Here is a 17,364-nt window from a genome sequence, read left to right on the forward strand (position 1 = left end):
TCAACAGCTTTTGACACGTTTGCAACATTACTTTACTATACCGTCGAGGCTGGCTGTGGTTGATCCAGCCTGACAGAGACATGTCTGTGAAGAGGGGTGGTCAATTGCGACTAACTTATCTGTCTACAAGATAACTGATAGTATGAGCATTCCAACTAACATTCAATTTCCTTTTCTTGAGAAGGAGAAGAAGAAGAAGAAGAAGAAGCAAATCGTATTGATCAACTCATCTAATGGATCGCATGTTTCCTCCCGCCCAAGAGCAACGTCTCTCACGTGATCAGCGGCCAAGCACCAGCCACGGCAGGCTGCGCCACGAGCAAATTGCCGCGCCGCGAACAAATCCACAACGGATTCGTTCGCCTTTCATTGTGAAATCCAGAAAACTAGCAACCCAAGGGCCATACGCAACCCCCCTCTTTCATCACACATACCACCCACAATGTCTAAGCTAGGAAAGTAAGCAACTCGAAAGCCCCCAGTGTCATTTTTGCTCGACCCCAAAACCGGAAAACCTCTTTCTTCCATACCCCATTTATCTGACAATATTTTTTCTGTCTAGCCGCGCCGACTGGGCCGACGACGAGGAGTTTGACGACCCCTCCGCCCTCCCCGCACAGCAGATCACGACGAACAAAGATGGCACCAAGACCGTGGTCTCGTACCGCTTCAACGACGAGGGCAAGAAAGTGAAGGTCACCCGCCGCATCAAGACCACCGTGGTGCGGGAACACGTCAACCCCCAGGTCGCCGAGCGCCGCAGCTGGGCCAAGTTCGGCCTGGAGAAGGGCCACGCCCCCGGCCCCTCCTTCGACACCACCTCTGTGGGTGAGAACATCGCCTTCCGCCCCAGCATCAACTGGAAGATCCAGGCCCAGGAGGAGGAGAAGAACCCGGAGAAGGGCAGCATGAAGGACCAGCTCAAGGACAAGAAGGTCAAATGCCGTATCTGCAGCGGCGAGCACTTCACCGCGCGCTGTCCCTTCAAGGACACCATGGCCCCCGTCGACGAGCCCGCCGGCGGTGCCGGTGGCGTCGAGGGCGGCGCCGACGAGGGGGCCGCCGCCGCCGGTGGCCTGGGTGCGACCTCCGGCAGCTACGTGCCTCCTCATCTACGGAAGGGTGCGGCCGGCGGCGGCGAGCGCATGGCTGGCAAGTTCGAGAAGGACGATCTGGCGACTTTGAGAGTCACGAACGTAAGTGATCTTCTTTGCTTTTGCTGCGTTACTACTCTTTCCCTTCCTCTCTTTTCTGCGGGGGCGGGTGGGGTGGGATGAGTAGGCGGTTCTGTGTGTCTGTGTTGGCGACGGTGACGACGCATACGCATACGCATATGCATACACCCACCTACTCACTCAAATCCCTTCGAGAAGAACCGGGGAAAACTGTTCGCACCTCATTTCAAACCCAAAAACTAACATCCGCAACAGGTCAGCGAGTTGGCAGAGGAAGGCGAGTTGCGGGATCTGTTCGAACGCTTCGGTCGTGTCACCAGAGTCTTCCTGGCCAGAGACCGGGAGACCCAGAGAGCCAAGGGTTTCGCCTTTATCAGCTTCGCGGACCGCAGCGATGCTGCCCGTGCCTGCGAGAAAATGGATGGCTGTAAGCTTTTTCCCCACACCTTTCAGCCCCCCCAAAGAAAACGAAAAAGAACTAACATCCTTCCTCTTCTACACAGTCGGTTACCGCCACCTTATTCTGCGCGTCGAGTTCGCCAAGCGGGCTACTTAGATTCCTTCCACCACGTTGTTGTTTCGTCCCCTAAACTCTCGCACCATCCCCCTTTCAAACTCATTCCCATCTTATTTCCGGTTCACGACACCTTGGCCGCTTTCCGTCAAGAAGCGGGTTTCCTTCATGATGACTTCAAGGATCCCTCAACTACTACTTCTTTTTCTTTGTATTGTATGATCCGATCGATAATGATGAATACTGAAAAAGGATTCCAAAGTGTCGATTTTTCTGCTAAGATTCTTGCGTACATATATATGTGTTGTTGTGTGCGCACATTTGGTCGAGGTATATACAAAAAGCAAGGGAAACCCCTCCCAAAAAAAGAAGCAGTTGTCTCCTTTTCCAGTCATCCTCTTCACAATCCTCCTCTTCTTCATCCACTTTCTTGATATCTTTGCATGGTTACATGTCATGGGATTTGGTTTTGATAATCTTCCTTGTGACTGGCTAGTCGGCTGGCTTTGCTTGTTTCCTTGCTTGATGGTCTTCTTTGTGGTCTTCCAATTCTCCCCTTGCTCCCCGCTTTAGCTTGGTTAGTTTTCTTCCTCTTTTTCCTTGGATGGTTCGAGGGAGGCGAGGTTTTGCTTTGCATAAAGAAAAGTGCTCTTTTTGACTGGGTTCTGAGACGAGATCACGTTGCATTCAGGATTAGCGTGGGCTTGTAGGCATATCACAATGATAGGAAGTCTGGTTCGACGTGGCCTTTGCGATCATGTGAACGTAGGAGTAGACAGTCGCAAGCTGGGAAAGGGAGGGGGGAAGGGTCAAGAAGTCCTAATCCCTTCTACCAACCTCCGCAAATGCCTCTGGCAGGACTGTTAGTCTTCTCCGTAGATGCATTCATTCTCCTCCTCGACCTCACCCCCGGTCCACTGTGCAGCAATTGCTTATGGAACTTTGTCCGATGAGTCAATCTACATCATTGCCAGCTGTTCTTCCCCTACACCCACCAAGATTTTTGAAAAGAATCCGTGGACGGGGGGCGGCACTCGAGCCCAGTAATCGGCCAGAAAGGAAATGGCAATAGGCCCCCACAGTCAGAGGAAGTGGCGGATGGGCGTTGACAGGCTGCGGCGAACAGACTATTGAAGTCGGTTTGTCAAGGATATGCTTGCCGTATACAAGCTTTTGTCAGGCTGAGAAATGGCCTGTGGGCTAGGCCGGATGGCAAAGAAGGATCAATAATACTCAGGAGCTTCTGAGATCAACGCTGCCCCGTCCGCCACCCGCTTCACGCACGCCAACCCGCTATCTCTTTGCAAGAATCCCTTGTAAACATGGCTCTCTGGTAGATGCCGCAGGATAAGGCGCTCCTCAGTGGCAAGATCGGGGTCATGCCACATCTGAATTGGTCGATCTTCACGCCCAGGAGGGTAAGCATGACCAAACGAACAATTATCAACATCAGTGCGTGATGACCCGCCTAAGCCGTCTGCCATTCAGATAAGCCAATGCCTGTTTTCTGGGGCGAGGCGTCACGCCAAATCAGCATGATGGAGATGTATAGAATCTACCTTCGCAAGTGCACCAATGGCTATTGCTCGGAAGGTAAGTGGATGGTGTGCTGACTCCGTCCGACATTGGTTACATTGCATGGACACGGTGTTGGATAGTTCTGTCAACAATGGTCTTGTGTATCGCCCTGCGAGTAATTCCGTCAACTGTTGATATGCTCTCCTTCTGAACACACTCGCGAGCTCCTATCTGTGTTACCCACGAGAGACAACTGAGCTAGCACTGGCCATTCACTGGAAGAGCCGATTCCCCACGGGACTCAGCATAACCGTCTCGCCAAATGGGCGTCTTGCACGCCACTCGCATCAACGTCACCTACACCAACCTTACCCAATCAAGTATAACGACCGTCCTATCCGGTTCGACTCAGTCGAAGAAGCAGATTCCATGGCTGAAAGCCAGCAGGCATCATACCTTCTCGGCTTTTTTTTTGGTTCGTATTCCCTTGAGCAAATGCCTCGAAGGCGTCGATCAGCGTCGGTCCTATGGCCCTGTTCGCTGCTGCTGAGACTCCAAGGCTATACTCTGGCGCTCGAGCGTCCGATCGGATTGAGTGGATGGGCATGATAGGGTGAATTCCCCGGCCAAACCTGGCGCCTTCTGCAGTATTTTCAGTTATGGACCGGCACTTAGAGTTGGTGCTCGCGTTGACCTCGAAAGAAGTCTTTGCCGCGAGCGGGAAAATACCCAGAATACCAATTACAGGCAGCAATTGATCCTGATTCCGTCGAGTCACACAAACAAGCCAGATTTGACAGCAACCTGACCAACGGAGACGGCCACGCGGAATAAGGAATAATAACACCAACTTGGGTTTCCGGTACAAATGCCGGATTCCCTTGACAAGGTATTAGCCGCAGTATCGTCAGGTATGAGAAAAACGATTCGGATCAAAGGGGGTTTGCGGACAAGAATGTGGATACAGCTAGGACAGAGCTGTTGAGATGGGTTTCATCTATCCACCTTGGCTCCAGATGCGCGGCATTCAAGTATGAGCAATAGTGGCCTGGCTCATTCGATATATCCAGAGATCAGTGGCATCGACTCAAGGACAGCCGAGTGTGCTGAGGTCGCTGTAGTTTAGCTCTTCAGTTCAACCGGGCAAATCACAAGTTGACCGGCAAGAACCGGTATACCCTCGGACCCGACGCTACAAGAGAAACCAACGATGCTCCTGCCTAGAACACGCGCGGTAGTAGCACCTGTGCGTCCGTCACGGTATATTTCCTCTGGTAATGATGCTCAAACGCATATTAGCTCGACCACTGAAGAAAGCTGCTACAGCTTGAATTGAGCTATAGAACCAGATACTCTCGGAAGGCTACTTCTGCCAGAACCGGCTGCCCGGTAAGAATGATCCGATAGAAAGGCTAATATGCAAAGGGATGATTGTAATCCGCATAGCAGCTCAGGTAATAGAGCCAGGGTTCTGTCAAGGATCCATCCAATTGTAAAGTCTATCGAGAATCCCGGAGATTAAAGCCGAATGTTCTGGACTCGCCTCAAGTGCAGCTGCTTCGACGGCAAGACGACGGCCTGGCGGGGCTTTGTTGATAGTCCAAACCGTAATATCGGCCGTCTGCAGCCCAAAACATGTCAGGACAGGCTTCTTTGCCCCAGCATGGATTGGAAAATGTACTGTAATTATTCTGTGGTTGCACAGGAGGCTGCATCGGAAAACGTATCAGCCACTAGCACGGGTAAAAGTCAGCAGGCAAAAGGAATGAATCGCGTTCTGATTGTGATGGACCAGAGCCGTGCATTCATCGGAAAGGCACCAGTGGGTGCGAGTTGGTAGCGATGCTACTTCTGAGACAGGTCCAGCACATTCCCACCCAGGTTAGAGAACTGAGCCGTCGTTAGAGCCTTGTTCGAACCTTAACGTAGGAACGGTCATGAATGAACGGACAGCGTCCTCAATCCAAATCCTTCGGGACTGGACTCCAGTTGAATAAGAGAAAAGAGAACGAACAAATGCCTTCGAGGATGCTCTGTCATGTCCATCGGCCAACGTAATGATGACTCCGTTAGGACTGGCCTCTCTGATTCGCGAGCTGGTGCTCTGGAAATTACCTAGCAGCCCGATAAAGTCTTGGCCCAGTACTCCGTAACTGGAACAAATGCGAAGTTTTTAAGGTTTGTTGCTTAGGTAGACACAGCCCTGTCAGCCATACTCTTGGTAAAGTACGGAGTAGCAGAGAAAGGAGATGTTCGGGGCGTTGTCGGTATCCGGCTTTCGTTCCATCGTTCCATCGTTACCAGGACCAATAGAGCTCAGTTCCTGCTCTGACGAAGAAAGATGACACCGCACTGGCACTAGCTATCATGATGAGCCATAGAAACAGAAAATTGTGGAGGAGATGGACGACTGAATCGGTTGTTGGTTGTTGGCGCAATAATAACAATGGTCGTAACTAAATGGTTGTAAATAAGAAGGTACCAGTCGGCATGGTACTAATCCCTTTCCAGCGATTCCCTGCACGTGCCATGATCCCTCCCGGCACTAAGAGGATTTGCCCATGGCCCAGTGATTCTGAATTAATTGATAGACTAAGGTACAGTACAGGCTCCTACTACTTAACACTTACTATGAACAGTTAGTACGGTCGGTACCTATACATCTGTAATGTGATTCTCCCTGGTTCAATTTAGTCTCCCACAACCGTTCTTGCTTTTGTATCCGCGATCAAGTTTGTGGAAAATGCATCCCTGCAATCACCATGTCCAATTGTTCGTCCTGAAGATCTCAATGGGTTTGATTCTGTAGATTGGCATTGGCAGAGTTCTCGAGTTCTCTATCAGTAGAGAGATCTCATTCTCATTCTGAGATGCGCGTGAGATCATACCGTACCTCCTTTCAACCATGAATCCATCGATAGATCACTAGTCCAATCAGCGGGCCCAACTCTCAAGTTAACCCTGGCTTGAATTAATGCAACATCCTTCACGTCCCAGTCTTGTCTTGACTCTTGAACCCCCCTCCCCCTCCCCCTCCCCCTCCCCCAACCCCCTGTTCAAGGTTACTATGGGATTCGCGCCGCATCCCGCGGGCACGTCCTGCACGACATTCATCCTCCACTAGGGACTGACTCTATACCCAGAATTTGCAGTCCTTCAATGACTGGCTTCGAGGGAAGAATCTCACTCGGACACTACCAATGATGTCTCCTTGGCGGCTTATTTCAGCACCGTGCATATCACATCTGGACCAACTAGCTTCCTGCAGGTCTGGCCGATCATCCAGCCACAGAAAACCTCCCATTAGGAAGAAAGAGGGGGAAAAGAGAGGGGGGGGAAGGAATAAGAAAACATTGACCAAAATGTTCAGATGAAATATCCCAAAAAAAATCCCCCACTTCCGCAAACTCCATTCTTTTCCAGATCCAAGTGAAGTCACTTAGGCTGTCTTACCTGGCAGTGGGCCTAATCAATTCTGGAAAATATGCGGTGCGCAGCACATGTACGCTCCACACCGAGAATCGGTAGGACTGAAAAGGGGTCATTGTCGCTGAAGTGCATGCGATTCGGTCAAAATATCCAACCGAATCAAAAGAGGCATGCTATCCATGCTACTGCAGTTTATACAGGCTGCATATCTGAAGTCATGGCTCTCTTAGGCTATGTCGGTGAACGGACAACCACCACGGGTCCCGGTATTCGAAATCGACCGTTGGACCGAATCTGACGATCGCCCTCTACTCATGCAAGAATCGCTGTTGCTCGTGCCTTGAGAATATTCGAAGATTGCGAGGGAAGTAATCGCAAAGAGGAGACTTCTCTTGAACATGGCTTCTTCTTTTTTTTTGTCTTTGGGACTACTTACCTCGCACGGTATGGCTAGACGGCGTACATCGACCCTTCGTCGACGGCCCTGAGAGCTATTGGCTATCTGCATCTGCCCAAGCTCAGTAGTATTATCGACAATCCCCATCATGGGACTGGGGTCTGCACGGATTCCGGGGGCAATGATCGCCGCGAATCGGTTCTAGTACCATCTTATTCGGTCTTGCTGCACTCTGCCGTTCGTCGGGTGTTCACACACTAGGACAGCTGACTTCAACAGTAATGTTCTGTATGGAGTATAGAACAGTTCACCAATCAAGCTGCCGGTCGAACTATGTCGAAGTTGGAGTTCATTCCACACTGAGTTTGTGCAGCGCTAAAGTTGCCTGGACTTGGGTCAGAGAGATGTCACATGGAATCTGACCAATGCTGTGTGTCTCCAACGGTTTTGACAGGGTCCAGCTTTTTTTCGCGTTTTTCTTTTTTTTTTTTAAAAAAAAAAATCTTTCCTGCACTAGTTGGGATGAGACGTCAATCTTTCCCTCGAAGGTCGTTGCTCTATTTCTGGTTGAGGGGTTTACCTTCTTTCCTTTTTCGTCCTTGAGTCGAAAAAGAAAAGAATTCGATGCGCATCAATTCGCGGACGAGAACGTGTTGAAGAGAGGGAGGTTGAAGCTGAGGGCACGCGCGCCGCAAAACAGACAGACAAGAAGTATCAACAGAGAACAAGCCAGAGGAGCAAGATCAGCATTGAACAGCACAAGGCTTTTATCTCCCAACCTGCACACCAGGAGTACATAAGCTTCTTCTTCTCAAAGGCCAGGTGCACCCATTGTAATCCACTGTTCTTTATTCTTGATCCACGCAACAGTGAAGTTGGAACAAGGAATGTTTTTTGGGCCCTGGCATGGTCTAGCTCAACAGCAAACTCGTGGCGAGGGTGGTATTTGTTCTCAAGCTTGAATGGGTAACCTGGAGCTTCAGGGCTTGTGCACAACGATCATCTGCAGACCATTTCCGCCGCACAACTACCAGGGTCGCTAATTGGATGCCGTAAAGGGGCCAGCCTAGGTAGACAACGGAGATTGAAGTGCGCGCCTTGAGGGTGTGGGCAGGAGGAGGAACCGTGAGCAAAGCATCTTCATCCAACATCCAAAAATCAATATCAAGCGAGCAGTTCCCTCGCAACAATTGTCGGTTCAGCCCTGCCTTTTCCTCTGGATCATTCGGCACTGGAGAACGGTCTCGACAATCCTCGACCTTCCGAGCCCTGCGTCAGGTCTTCTATTTAAACTCCCGAGGAGCAGGACTCTATTGTCTCCAGCCGCCGTCCTCTTGACGTGGAATACCGACTTTCTGGGACAACCGATCTACATATACATAGGGTTGCAGCTGAGAATGAAAACCTGCATCAACTGATGCAAGATAGTCTCCCTCTGCTGAGCTGAGCGCATTCCAGTGAGTCTTATCATCTCTGTTTCCTGTTCTCTCGCATCGGGAGTCTCCGTGCCTCTCGTCTTTCCCTTCTCATTCTCCTCCTTGGAATTCGGCCTTGGAACTACGCTTTACTTCGGAGCCGAAACAGTGTCATTCCTGGTGATGCTTCTCATGGCCATGACATGAGTCATGGAGATGTCACTGGCTGCATGAAACCTGCAAGCTTTGGTGTTTTGGAAGACTTTTCGTCAAGACCTGCTGGACATCTGCAGCGCGATGGCTAGCAACAGGGCTGTATTGGCTCCGTTCATTGTCTACGTCAATATTCCCGTACCGTTCATAAACCTGCCAAAGGCCTCTATGTCTTTTTAGTCACTGCCCTCGAGGGCATATGTGTGATGCTGCTTTCATGCTTCCTTTTTCTCTCTCTCTCTCTCTCTCTCTCTTCTTCTTCCCTCCCATGCTGCTTATTGCTTTCAGCTCTTTCCAGTCCGTTTTTTTTCACTGGTCTTCTAATTCACAAACCCAACTCCCCTTCATTTTATATCTCTTCCCTGCTTGATGGGTTTGGCCGTTTTCTTTGAGATTTCATTGCTCCATGCTTTCTGTTTCTCTAGCAGTTGTGTCTCTAATAGATTAGCCTAGCGCTGCTGCCTTGAAGCTAGGATCCTATTGCTCGACCAGAACGCTGAAGGCGGACAATATCTCCGGGTAAGAGCGACGACCTATTCGAAACCGCGCGGTTGCGAGCCTTACGGGCAGGCCTCACTGACAGCGTCTATCAGCTGCGCTCTCACCCTGTTTAGTGTCATCCAGGTCTAGTGTTGACAGGGTCTTTTCGTCGCTGCTCAGCTTAGGCTGTCAATCAAAATCGAAGACGCCCCAGGCACGAACCCGTCTTTGAGCTTAGTTTGCTAAATCCTCAAAAGTTTATCTATTGATCTTTGTGACTCTTTTCCTTCTTTTATCATTACTGGTTTCCCCCCCTGTTCTCTCTCTCTCCTCTATTTCTCGCTTACTCTTAGAGAGGTTTTCTGTCTTTCGAGGTAGTTACCCTTCTGTGGCTTTTCCCAATGAATCATTGTAAGTGGTTCTGTCTCTTATTTTCCTGACATTCCTTACCCTGGCACCTGGCAAGATTACCGTCAATTCCATGATGCGGTTTCAGCGGCCGACTAGGCTCGTGACCTCCCCCCCCCCAGTCGCGATTACTTCTGACAGGCAGCCGATCTACATCCGTGGGAAGGGTGACGTTAAGATTCTCTTTTGTTTTTTTTCTACCTACACTTCAAGCTTCTATTTCGGTTACACAATTTCAGAATGCCCGATTTCCTTGAATTCGCATGACATCAAGGATCACTGCTTCCTACTTCCTTGGCTGACAGGGAGTGAAATCGAACCCTTTCCTCCATGCTGGTCTGGCGGAAGCCAAATCTTCTTGTACCTTTTTGTCAATTACTATTATTCATTTCATTTCCTTTTTCATATTTCTTCTCAATCATTTTTTCTTTTTTTTTGCTTTTTTTTCTTCCCCCTTCCGTTTCTTTTTTTTTACTTTTTCATTTCTCGCTCTCATCCACTGCCTCCTCTCTCTCTCTCCGCACGCGAGAGAGAGAGAGAGAGAGACCCAATGTGGTGATAGTATTTCTCTGTCTTTCCTTCTCTATCTATTTCATCATGCTCTCCTCCCTTTTTCTCCCCCCGCTGGCAACTGTCCAAAGCCACCCTGCTAACTATGGGTTTATTGTCAGCAACTCTTTTGCAAAACTCGTTTCCACTGGATGGTCCCCTCAATACTGACGGAGACTACGCGGGGGCGCAACGGCCGTTTTCTGGATCGACAGCTTTTCCAATGGACGAAGAAGAAAATACCCGGAGAGGTGGCGCCGTTGGCCATCCTCTCGCGCAGCCTGTCTCAATACCTGCTACCAACGGTTTGCGATACAACACACAGCAGACTGCACTGCAGGATGTACCGTAAGTTCAGTTCTCTTTCAATCCAGGCTATCCTCGTGCTCCACTTGTCCCGCTTGCAGCCACTAGTTGCAGCATTTCCTTCTTGTCCAAACAGCCTGACTACCGAGTAGCTCGCTGTTCAACCCACCCTCTCTCTGTGTTGCTGTCATGCTGCTTCTGCTTCTTTGGATTAGTCCTTTTCATTTTATCTTAGTCTATTTTTCTGGATTGGATTTCCTTCCTTTCAACCTCTGAATACTTGTCCTATTATTATCTCATGCTCATTTTCCCAATTTCTTCTGATATTCCGTTTCGGCCTGTTATCCTTATTTCATCAAAGGTTTGGGTCTGGTAGCCTGTTGCTTGCAGAGTGCATTAACTTGTTGCTCCCTGGTCACATCCTTGGCCCGTTCGCCTCGCTTCTGATACGCTTATACATGCCTTGCAATCATGATGCGTTGGAAGCCAATGAACTATACCTGGCCTTTCTGTTGTCCTATCTTATTTTGGCTCTCGTTGCCGCCATTCTCTCCAGACTTATTGACACCTCCCCCACCGACACAGCATCATGACTAAATAGATTCACAGCTACGCAGCGTCTCCAACCATGATTATGAGCCCTACTGACTCGTGCTCTGGTTTGTCTCCATCTCGCCCTAGCCATCTGCTCTTTGTCTTTGGCTATTTGAGCTCGTAGCTAATGGGTGTACTTCCTAGCAGAGACCTTCTCTTCCACATCCAATTCTATCTACTCACATTCACCCGGCCTATCCTATGATAGAATTTCCGATTTTAGATCCCATCGAGTACCTCCGGCGCTGTAAGTCTGTCTACTTACTCGATGATTCATTCTCAACATGGGTTGATTGATAAGAAAATTTTGGGATCCATTTAGTCAACCACCGACCAACATGTCGCCCAGCGTACCATCGCAAGCCACTGCAGTTTCGGTAGGGAGATCCGACAACTATTCAGGCTATGCACTTCATCGCGGAACGTTTCCATCATTGTCGGCCCTACCCGAGATGAGTAGGATGACTCCTTATACGACAACACCAAGAGCACTCGAGGGTCCTGTCGAGCGTTCTCTTTTTGGGCAGTCGACAAACCTGCTGATTGATCCTGTTCAGCGCTTGGCGCAGCCCATGACGGATGCACCTCCGTTCCATGAGACCAATGTCATTCATCCCATCATCTCGGGCAATCAAACAATTAGACCTGAGATACAAGCGAAAATTCACAAGGGATTTTTCCAAGTGGACGAAAAGTGGACCTGCTATCGCCGCAACTATTTCTCTGTCTCGTGTTCTTTTTCTTTATGCCCTATGGCTCATGGTCCCCTTTACCTCAAATTTTCCGAGCAATCAACGGCAGAGCGCATCCTGTCATTTTCTATGTCTATTTCGGCAATAGTAAATGCACAATGCGGGGAGCCTCGAGAGCTGGTTCAGCACACCCCGAAACGAGACAAGCAGTCGGAAAGAAAACCAGGGAAGATCGTGCTTCAACCGTGCCAACCTTCGCCATTAGCCCTGGGCCACGGTGGGGCATCCAGCAGCAGTCCTCACAGCTACTCACTCACACAGTCGGCCGGAATACCGATGGAGTATACTTCCACGTACGCTGGGGCCCCGCAGCCGTCACAGCCCCCGACACAACACACTTTTGAACGCATCCAATTTCAGAAAGCGACGGCAAATAATGGCAAGCGACGGGCTCAACAGCAATACTATAATCTGGTGGTAGAGCTATATGCAGAAGTCTCCCATCCGGTGGGTGGAACTGAGACCCAATGGTTTAAGATAGCCCGCCGACTTTCTCACCCCATGGTCGTTCGTGGTCGCTCCCCAGGCCATTACAAAGATGGCCGACGCGATAGCTCAACGAGCATGGGCCCAGACGGGGGGAGTGGGGGCTCGGGCGACGGCACCGGAGGCGCTGTCCTACCCCCGGGCATAGGACAGGCTGCACGGTCTCACTTGACCTTAATGCCGTACGACGCTTCTCACCGCGGCGGTCCACATTATCCTCGCACCGATTACCATCAAATGACAGCCGCAGACCAGTCACCGCTCAGCGAAAGCCCGCATATATCTTCATCTTCCTCATCAGCGTTCGACCTGGGGCTCATTACGGATACAATGGACCCCATGGATTCGATGAAAAATACGACTAGTATAGATTCATATCAGGATCCTGGCTACCATGTTCTGAATGGCCGAAAGCCCGGTAGCCAGTACCGCCACCACCTGCCGTCTTTTGACTACGACTCAATCACTAAAAGCAGCGACGAGACCGGCAACGGGTTCGCGGACACTTACGACCCTATGGTCTCGTTTGTCCCCAACGACCAGCATGAGTCGTCGCATTATCTGAAACAACCTTCTCGAATGGCTCCAAATCTCTTTCACCATTCCACGAGCAGTGGGTATGATCCTGTCTATTCAACGCGTGCCAGCGACGGCAGTCCTTATGGTCGCTTTTCAAATTCCCAGAGTCTGTGCGCTTAGCAGTTGGCACTTTCGGCTTGACCCTGACTTGCCCTTCCTGTTACGCTCCTTTTAGCTGATGAACCTTGACCTCTAGTCCTGTGGACTGCGTTTCTCCTTGTACCGCCTCCTACATCCCTTCTCTTCTATTCTCAGCCTTCTCTCATTGAAAGCTCCAACACTATCACTATATCTCTGCTATTCAGAGCCCTCGGGAGGATCAAACTTGACGGGTCATTCTGGTCTCCCTTTTGATGTTGTTTTGTCCTTCCTTTTCTTATTCCTCTTCTTCTTTCTTTCTTTCTTTCTTTCTTTCTTTCTTTCTATCTCTTCTTTCCATGTGAATTTTTGTGAACTATTTTTCCTGGGGGGGAAAAGAAAAGATTTTCGGATGCTTGCGATGGACTTTCCGAACAAAGCCTTCTATGTGTTCGATATAGACTGACAGCTTGAGTTCATTGACATTTTCCATGTAGCCAAAGCAAGCGAAATTGCATTGATTATTCGAGAGAACTGACCTATGCGAGCCTATTCTTTGTTTCTTTGTTGGGGAGCTGCTAAGGTTTGCGCCTTTAACCTAGCCCATCAGGTTCATTTCTTTGTGTCTGTATTGACTTTTAACCCATAGCGGGTCTCTTTCCATTTCCCCCGCGAGGAGTAGGAAGCCACCAAGGACCTGCGGTATCAGATCAGGGAGACAGAATCCTCTCCCGCGATAAGAAACCCCGATAATAGGGACAACAAACGCATGAGTCTGAGCGAATGCACGAGAAAAGCCAAGAAACAGGGAAATGCAACCTTCGCGGCCCAATAATTGGTTCTGGCGGGGGCTCAGAAATTTTCCGATATGTTGCCCTACTTAGGACTAATTTGAGGGTCGCCGCTGTCAGGCCAACCTAATGATGCATGTCAAACCGACATGGGGGAGGGAGAAAGGGAAGAGGGGAAGATCGAAAGTGTACGGGAAAAAAAGCAAATAAGAAAAAGGAACAAAAAAGAACCGATTTCGATCCATACTCAAAGAAGCAAATGAACAAGCCTGCCAGATGGTGGAGGCAGTTGGAAAGTGGACATCTGGCTGGTATCCGTTTGTATAGGAGCAGAGAGAGGGGGGAGGGGGGAGGGAGACGGATGTGCATCTCAGTCGAAAAAGGCTGGACTTGCTTGATCTCCTCCCAGGCTTCATCTGCCATGCGCCGTGCCCCGATCAGTCCAATGGACAAAATGAAAAAGGAGACTTGGAGGACCGGTGGTTTCGGGGAGACTCCAAGAGAGAGAAACAACAGCAATAGGAAATAGAAGGAGAGGGAGGGAAGAAACCGGGAAGGGACAGAGTCAGACGAGCTCAGTCAGCCCCAATGATGATGATGAGGAGGAGGAGGAGGAAGATCGACAAACTTTGGTAGACTTGCTTCCATACAGACAAAAAGTAAGAAGCATGTGTATGTGTATGTCTATGTCTATGTACAGTACTTGACTTTGTGTACTTCCGTGCAATGAATGGACGGGATGGTACGGTACCTGCCAAGTTTGGCGGCCGGCCAGCAGCAGCAGCAGCAGCAGCTGGTGCTCACTGCTCACTGACACTGGCTCTCTTTGAAGGATTGAACCTCACCTCCTTTTCCCCTTCGAGCTCCCTGGCCCCGCCACTTCCAGTCCTTTCCGTCTCTTCTTTGTTCTAATTGGTTCCTTCTCGTTGTCTTGTTGTTGTGGTTGTTGAGTGGAGAAAGTGGAGTTAATGGGCGCTCTACTCATACCTACAGTCAACGAACCACTAGTTACAGTTTGCCCGGCAATTCGTCTTTGACTTCCTTTGCGGCTCAACGGGTTTGCTTGCACCCCCCCCTCCCCCTTCCCAACTCCATAGCCTCCGATCTCCCGATTGAGTAGTATAGACAGTATTTCCAGTCTCGCCCATCGCGTTTCAGTTCAGTCCAGTATATATATTCCCGTCTCTCGGTCCTCAATTCACCGATCCATACGCGCGGTCCGGGAGGGGGATGCTTCCTTCTTCCACAGCTGCGGATGACAAGACTGGAGCGACGTCAAAAAAGGAACATGCGACTAACGCGATGATCGCCCACCCGATGCGTTCCATGATCGACCGGACATACATTAGGCCGCGGAGTGAATCGCGTTAGGAAACCCGCATCGTTCCCTTCTTTTTGCCTCTTCTTTAGAGGCTTAGTAGCGCTCTCGCTCCCTCTCAACCCCACACGGTACGATGCAGCTCCCCCGCTCAATAGTGGTCAGACAGATGGTGCTGCGGAAAGCTCTAAAGTACTCCAGGTACAGTACATACATTACCTACTCCTAGGTAGGTAGGACTTTTACCTATTCAAAACTGGAAGTTCTATGGAGTGCTGGTTGGCTGCTGCCTCCACTAAACTTACCGCTCTCGGCACGTTCCGGTGCCGATCCAGACGATCTCATTTATGTACTCCGTACTATGTATCTCTCAATCAAGCTGTAGGCGGTCTGCAAATGCAGACATGGGTGCTTGAACTTCTATCCTCGCCACCACTCTTGGGAAAGCTTTGCCTTTTTAAGAGTTCAGCATGTGGATCCGCAACGAGAAAAGAGACTTTATTCACTTATTCTCTATCGAAATGGGCAATAAACGGAAGAGCCAGGAAGGGAATACGCGATACCCTGCTCTCTTGCCATCAACTTGTTTTCAGAACGAACCCACATACATACATGCTCAAGCCCCGTTCTCTCATCTGATTTCGAAAGCCAGGATACAGCGATCATTCCTAGAACCACATGCAGCTGGCCCAGCCTGCAGCAGCCGAGACATCATCAGAGATCATATTAGTCCGACCCGATTGTTTTCGTTCGAATGGCTTATTGATTCTAAACGGTGGCAAGTGGAGGTTGTCGTGGCTACCGAAGTCAGACAGTCTCGGCGCAATAAAGATCCCTAGAATAGCCCACCATGCACGTCGTACAAGGGAGTAGGGAGGAGGGGAAGGGTCCGACAGGAGACGATCGGCTCCGGGCCCTCCTTTGAGCCACAAGACGCCAGCCATTGATGAACAACGGTGAAGACAAAGAAAAATCGCCTGCTTCTGGAAAAAGCACCCAACATGAACCGCCGCGTTGCCTTCCGGCCAGGACACCTTTCCGAAGCGTGGTGCGAATATCGCGATGAATCCAATCCTTTCGCAGTTTCACCGCATCATCTCTGATCCTTGAGCAAGGTATGAAGCCTATCGCCTTGCACAATTCAACCAACGGTCAACGTTGCGGGGCCACTGTTCCTTCGAATTTACCCGCCCACCACGAAAAAGGCGACAGGGACGCCTCGTTCCAATGATCGTCTAGCGCGGTTCATGTGGGAAATAGGGGCCTTCGGCGAATTGCATGCGACAACAACCCAGGAAACATCTGAAGCAAAAGGAATCCTTGTATTCTGTATGTCCGTTGATCCTGAGTCGTGGGTCTGGTTTCCGGCCTGGGCTTGTGTCGAATCCGAGACCCTGGGCCACGGCCGGTTGAGATCCCTGGCAGGAAGAGAAACAAACCCACCATGCACACCCCTTGTGTGTATGGGCTACTCTTCGCGTCAATACTGGCCTCGCGTTAACCAGTCCCATTGCGATGCTGGCGGGGCGGTTGAGTCCCGAAACCCCTGGGCTCAGACTTCGGATGCTCACTTCCAGTCACCTGGTGACTGCGTCCAAGACCAGCTGTCTGGGGTGAATGATTCGATGCTCATTCTCGATTTAGTTGCTTCGCTTGCTTCCACTTAGGGAGTGTTGTAGTTCTTCTTCAAGCCCTTTTCCTATTCGAACCGACGAAACCATAGCGATATTCTCGATCACCTATATCAACATACGAATGGCTGTCCCCAAACCTCATCCCAACACTGCATACGTCAAGACTTCTGTTTCACGAAACGGTTTTGCCGGATGCTGTGTCCCATCAACTAACTTCTGACAAGGCTCAACACGCGACGAGAACCCAAGACCTCTGCCGAATGCCAGCTCAGTCAGTGCCCTGCACCGACATGCCGCCCAGTCTGCCATACCGCTCTCCCTCCTGGCTTCATTCTTCTCCAGCCCTCACTTCATGCCTTATTCGCCACCACGTCGTCTTATTCTTGAATTTTGCGTCAATCACCCATTCCGCCTGCAAGACGCTCATGTGACAGTGTTGCCAGTCCGTTCATTGCCAGGTTAATGACAAGTATTGGCAAAAGAAAACTCGAGGCCCCGTTTCAGTCCAGTGGACACACAAAAGCAGTTCTCCCTGTGGGGGGGGTTTTTTTTGAAACCCAATTGTCTCCCGCACATTGCTCTGAATCCAGATATCGCGTAGCTTGGGCGGTACGGAACCCCCTTGATCAAACCGCCAGGAGGCCTCTATTTCAGCAGCCCAAGTTCCGTCCGACTTGGAAAAATAAACCCTCCATCTCTCTGCCTCTGCTTTTCTTGGTATACCGCCC

General features: G+C 50.2%; 2 protein-coding genes across 2 annotated transcripts; both read left to right on the forward strand.

The window, feature by feature from the left end:
- Positions 1 to 359: 359 nt before the first annotated feature.
- On the forward strand, positions 360 to 2,057 carry tif35 (translation initiation factor eIF3 core subunit g). The gene is made up of 4 exons (XM_020197814.1): positions 360 to 459; positions 563 to 1,196; positions 1,431 to 1,602; positions 1,679 to 2,057. The coding sequence occupies exons 1-4, from the start codon at positions 443 to 445 to the stop codon at positions 1,729 to 1,731; spliced, it is 876 nt and encodes a 291-aa protein (XP_020059998.1). The 5' UTR covers positions 360 to 442; the 3' UTR covers positions 1,732 to 2,057.
- Positions 2,058 to 11,320: 9,263 nt separating this feature from the next.
- On the forward strand, positions 11,321 to 13,220 carry ASPACDRAFT_75191 (NDT80 / PhoG like DNA-binding family protein). Its single transcript, XM_020204380.1, has one exon. It carries the CDS (start codon positions 11,337 to 11,339, stop codon positions 12,933 to 12,935), a length of 1,599 nt encoding a protein of 532 aa, XP_020059999.1. The 5' UTR covers positions 11,321 to 11,336; the 3' UTR covers positions 12,936 to 13,220.
- The last annotated feature ends 4,144 nt before the right edge of the window (positions 13,221 to 17,364 follow it).

This window comes from Aspergillus aculeatus (genome assembly GCF_001890905.1).
Source record: "Aspergillus aculeatus ATCC 16872 unplaced genomic scaffold ASPACscaffold_2, whole genome shotgun sequence".
Taxonomy (NCBI): domain Eukaryota; kingdom Fungi; phylum Ascomycota; class Eurotiomycetes; order Eurotiales; family Aspergillaceae; genus Aspergillus; species Aspergillus aculeatus.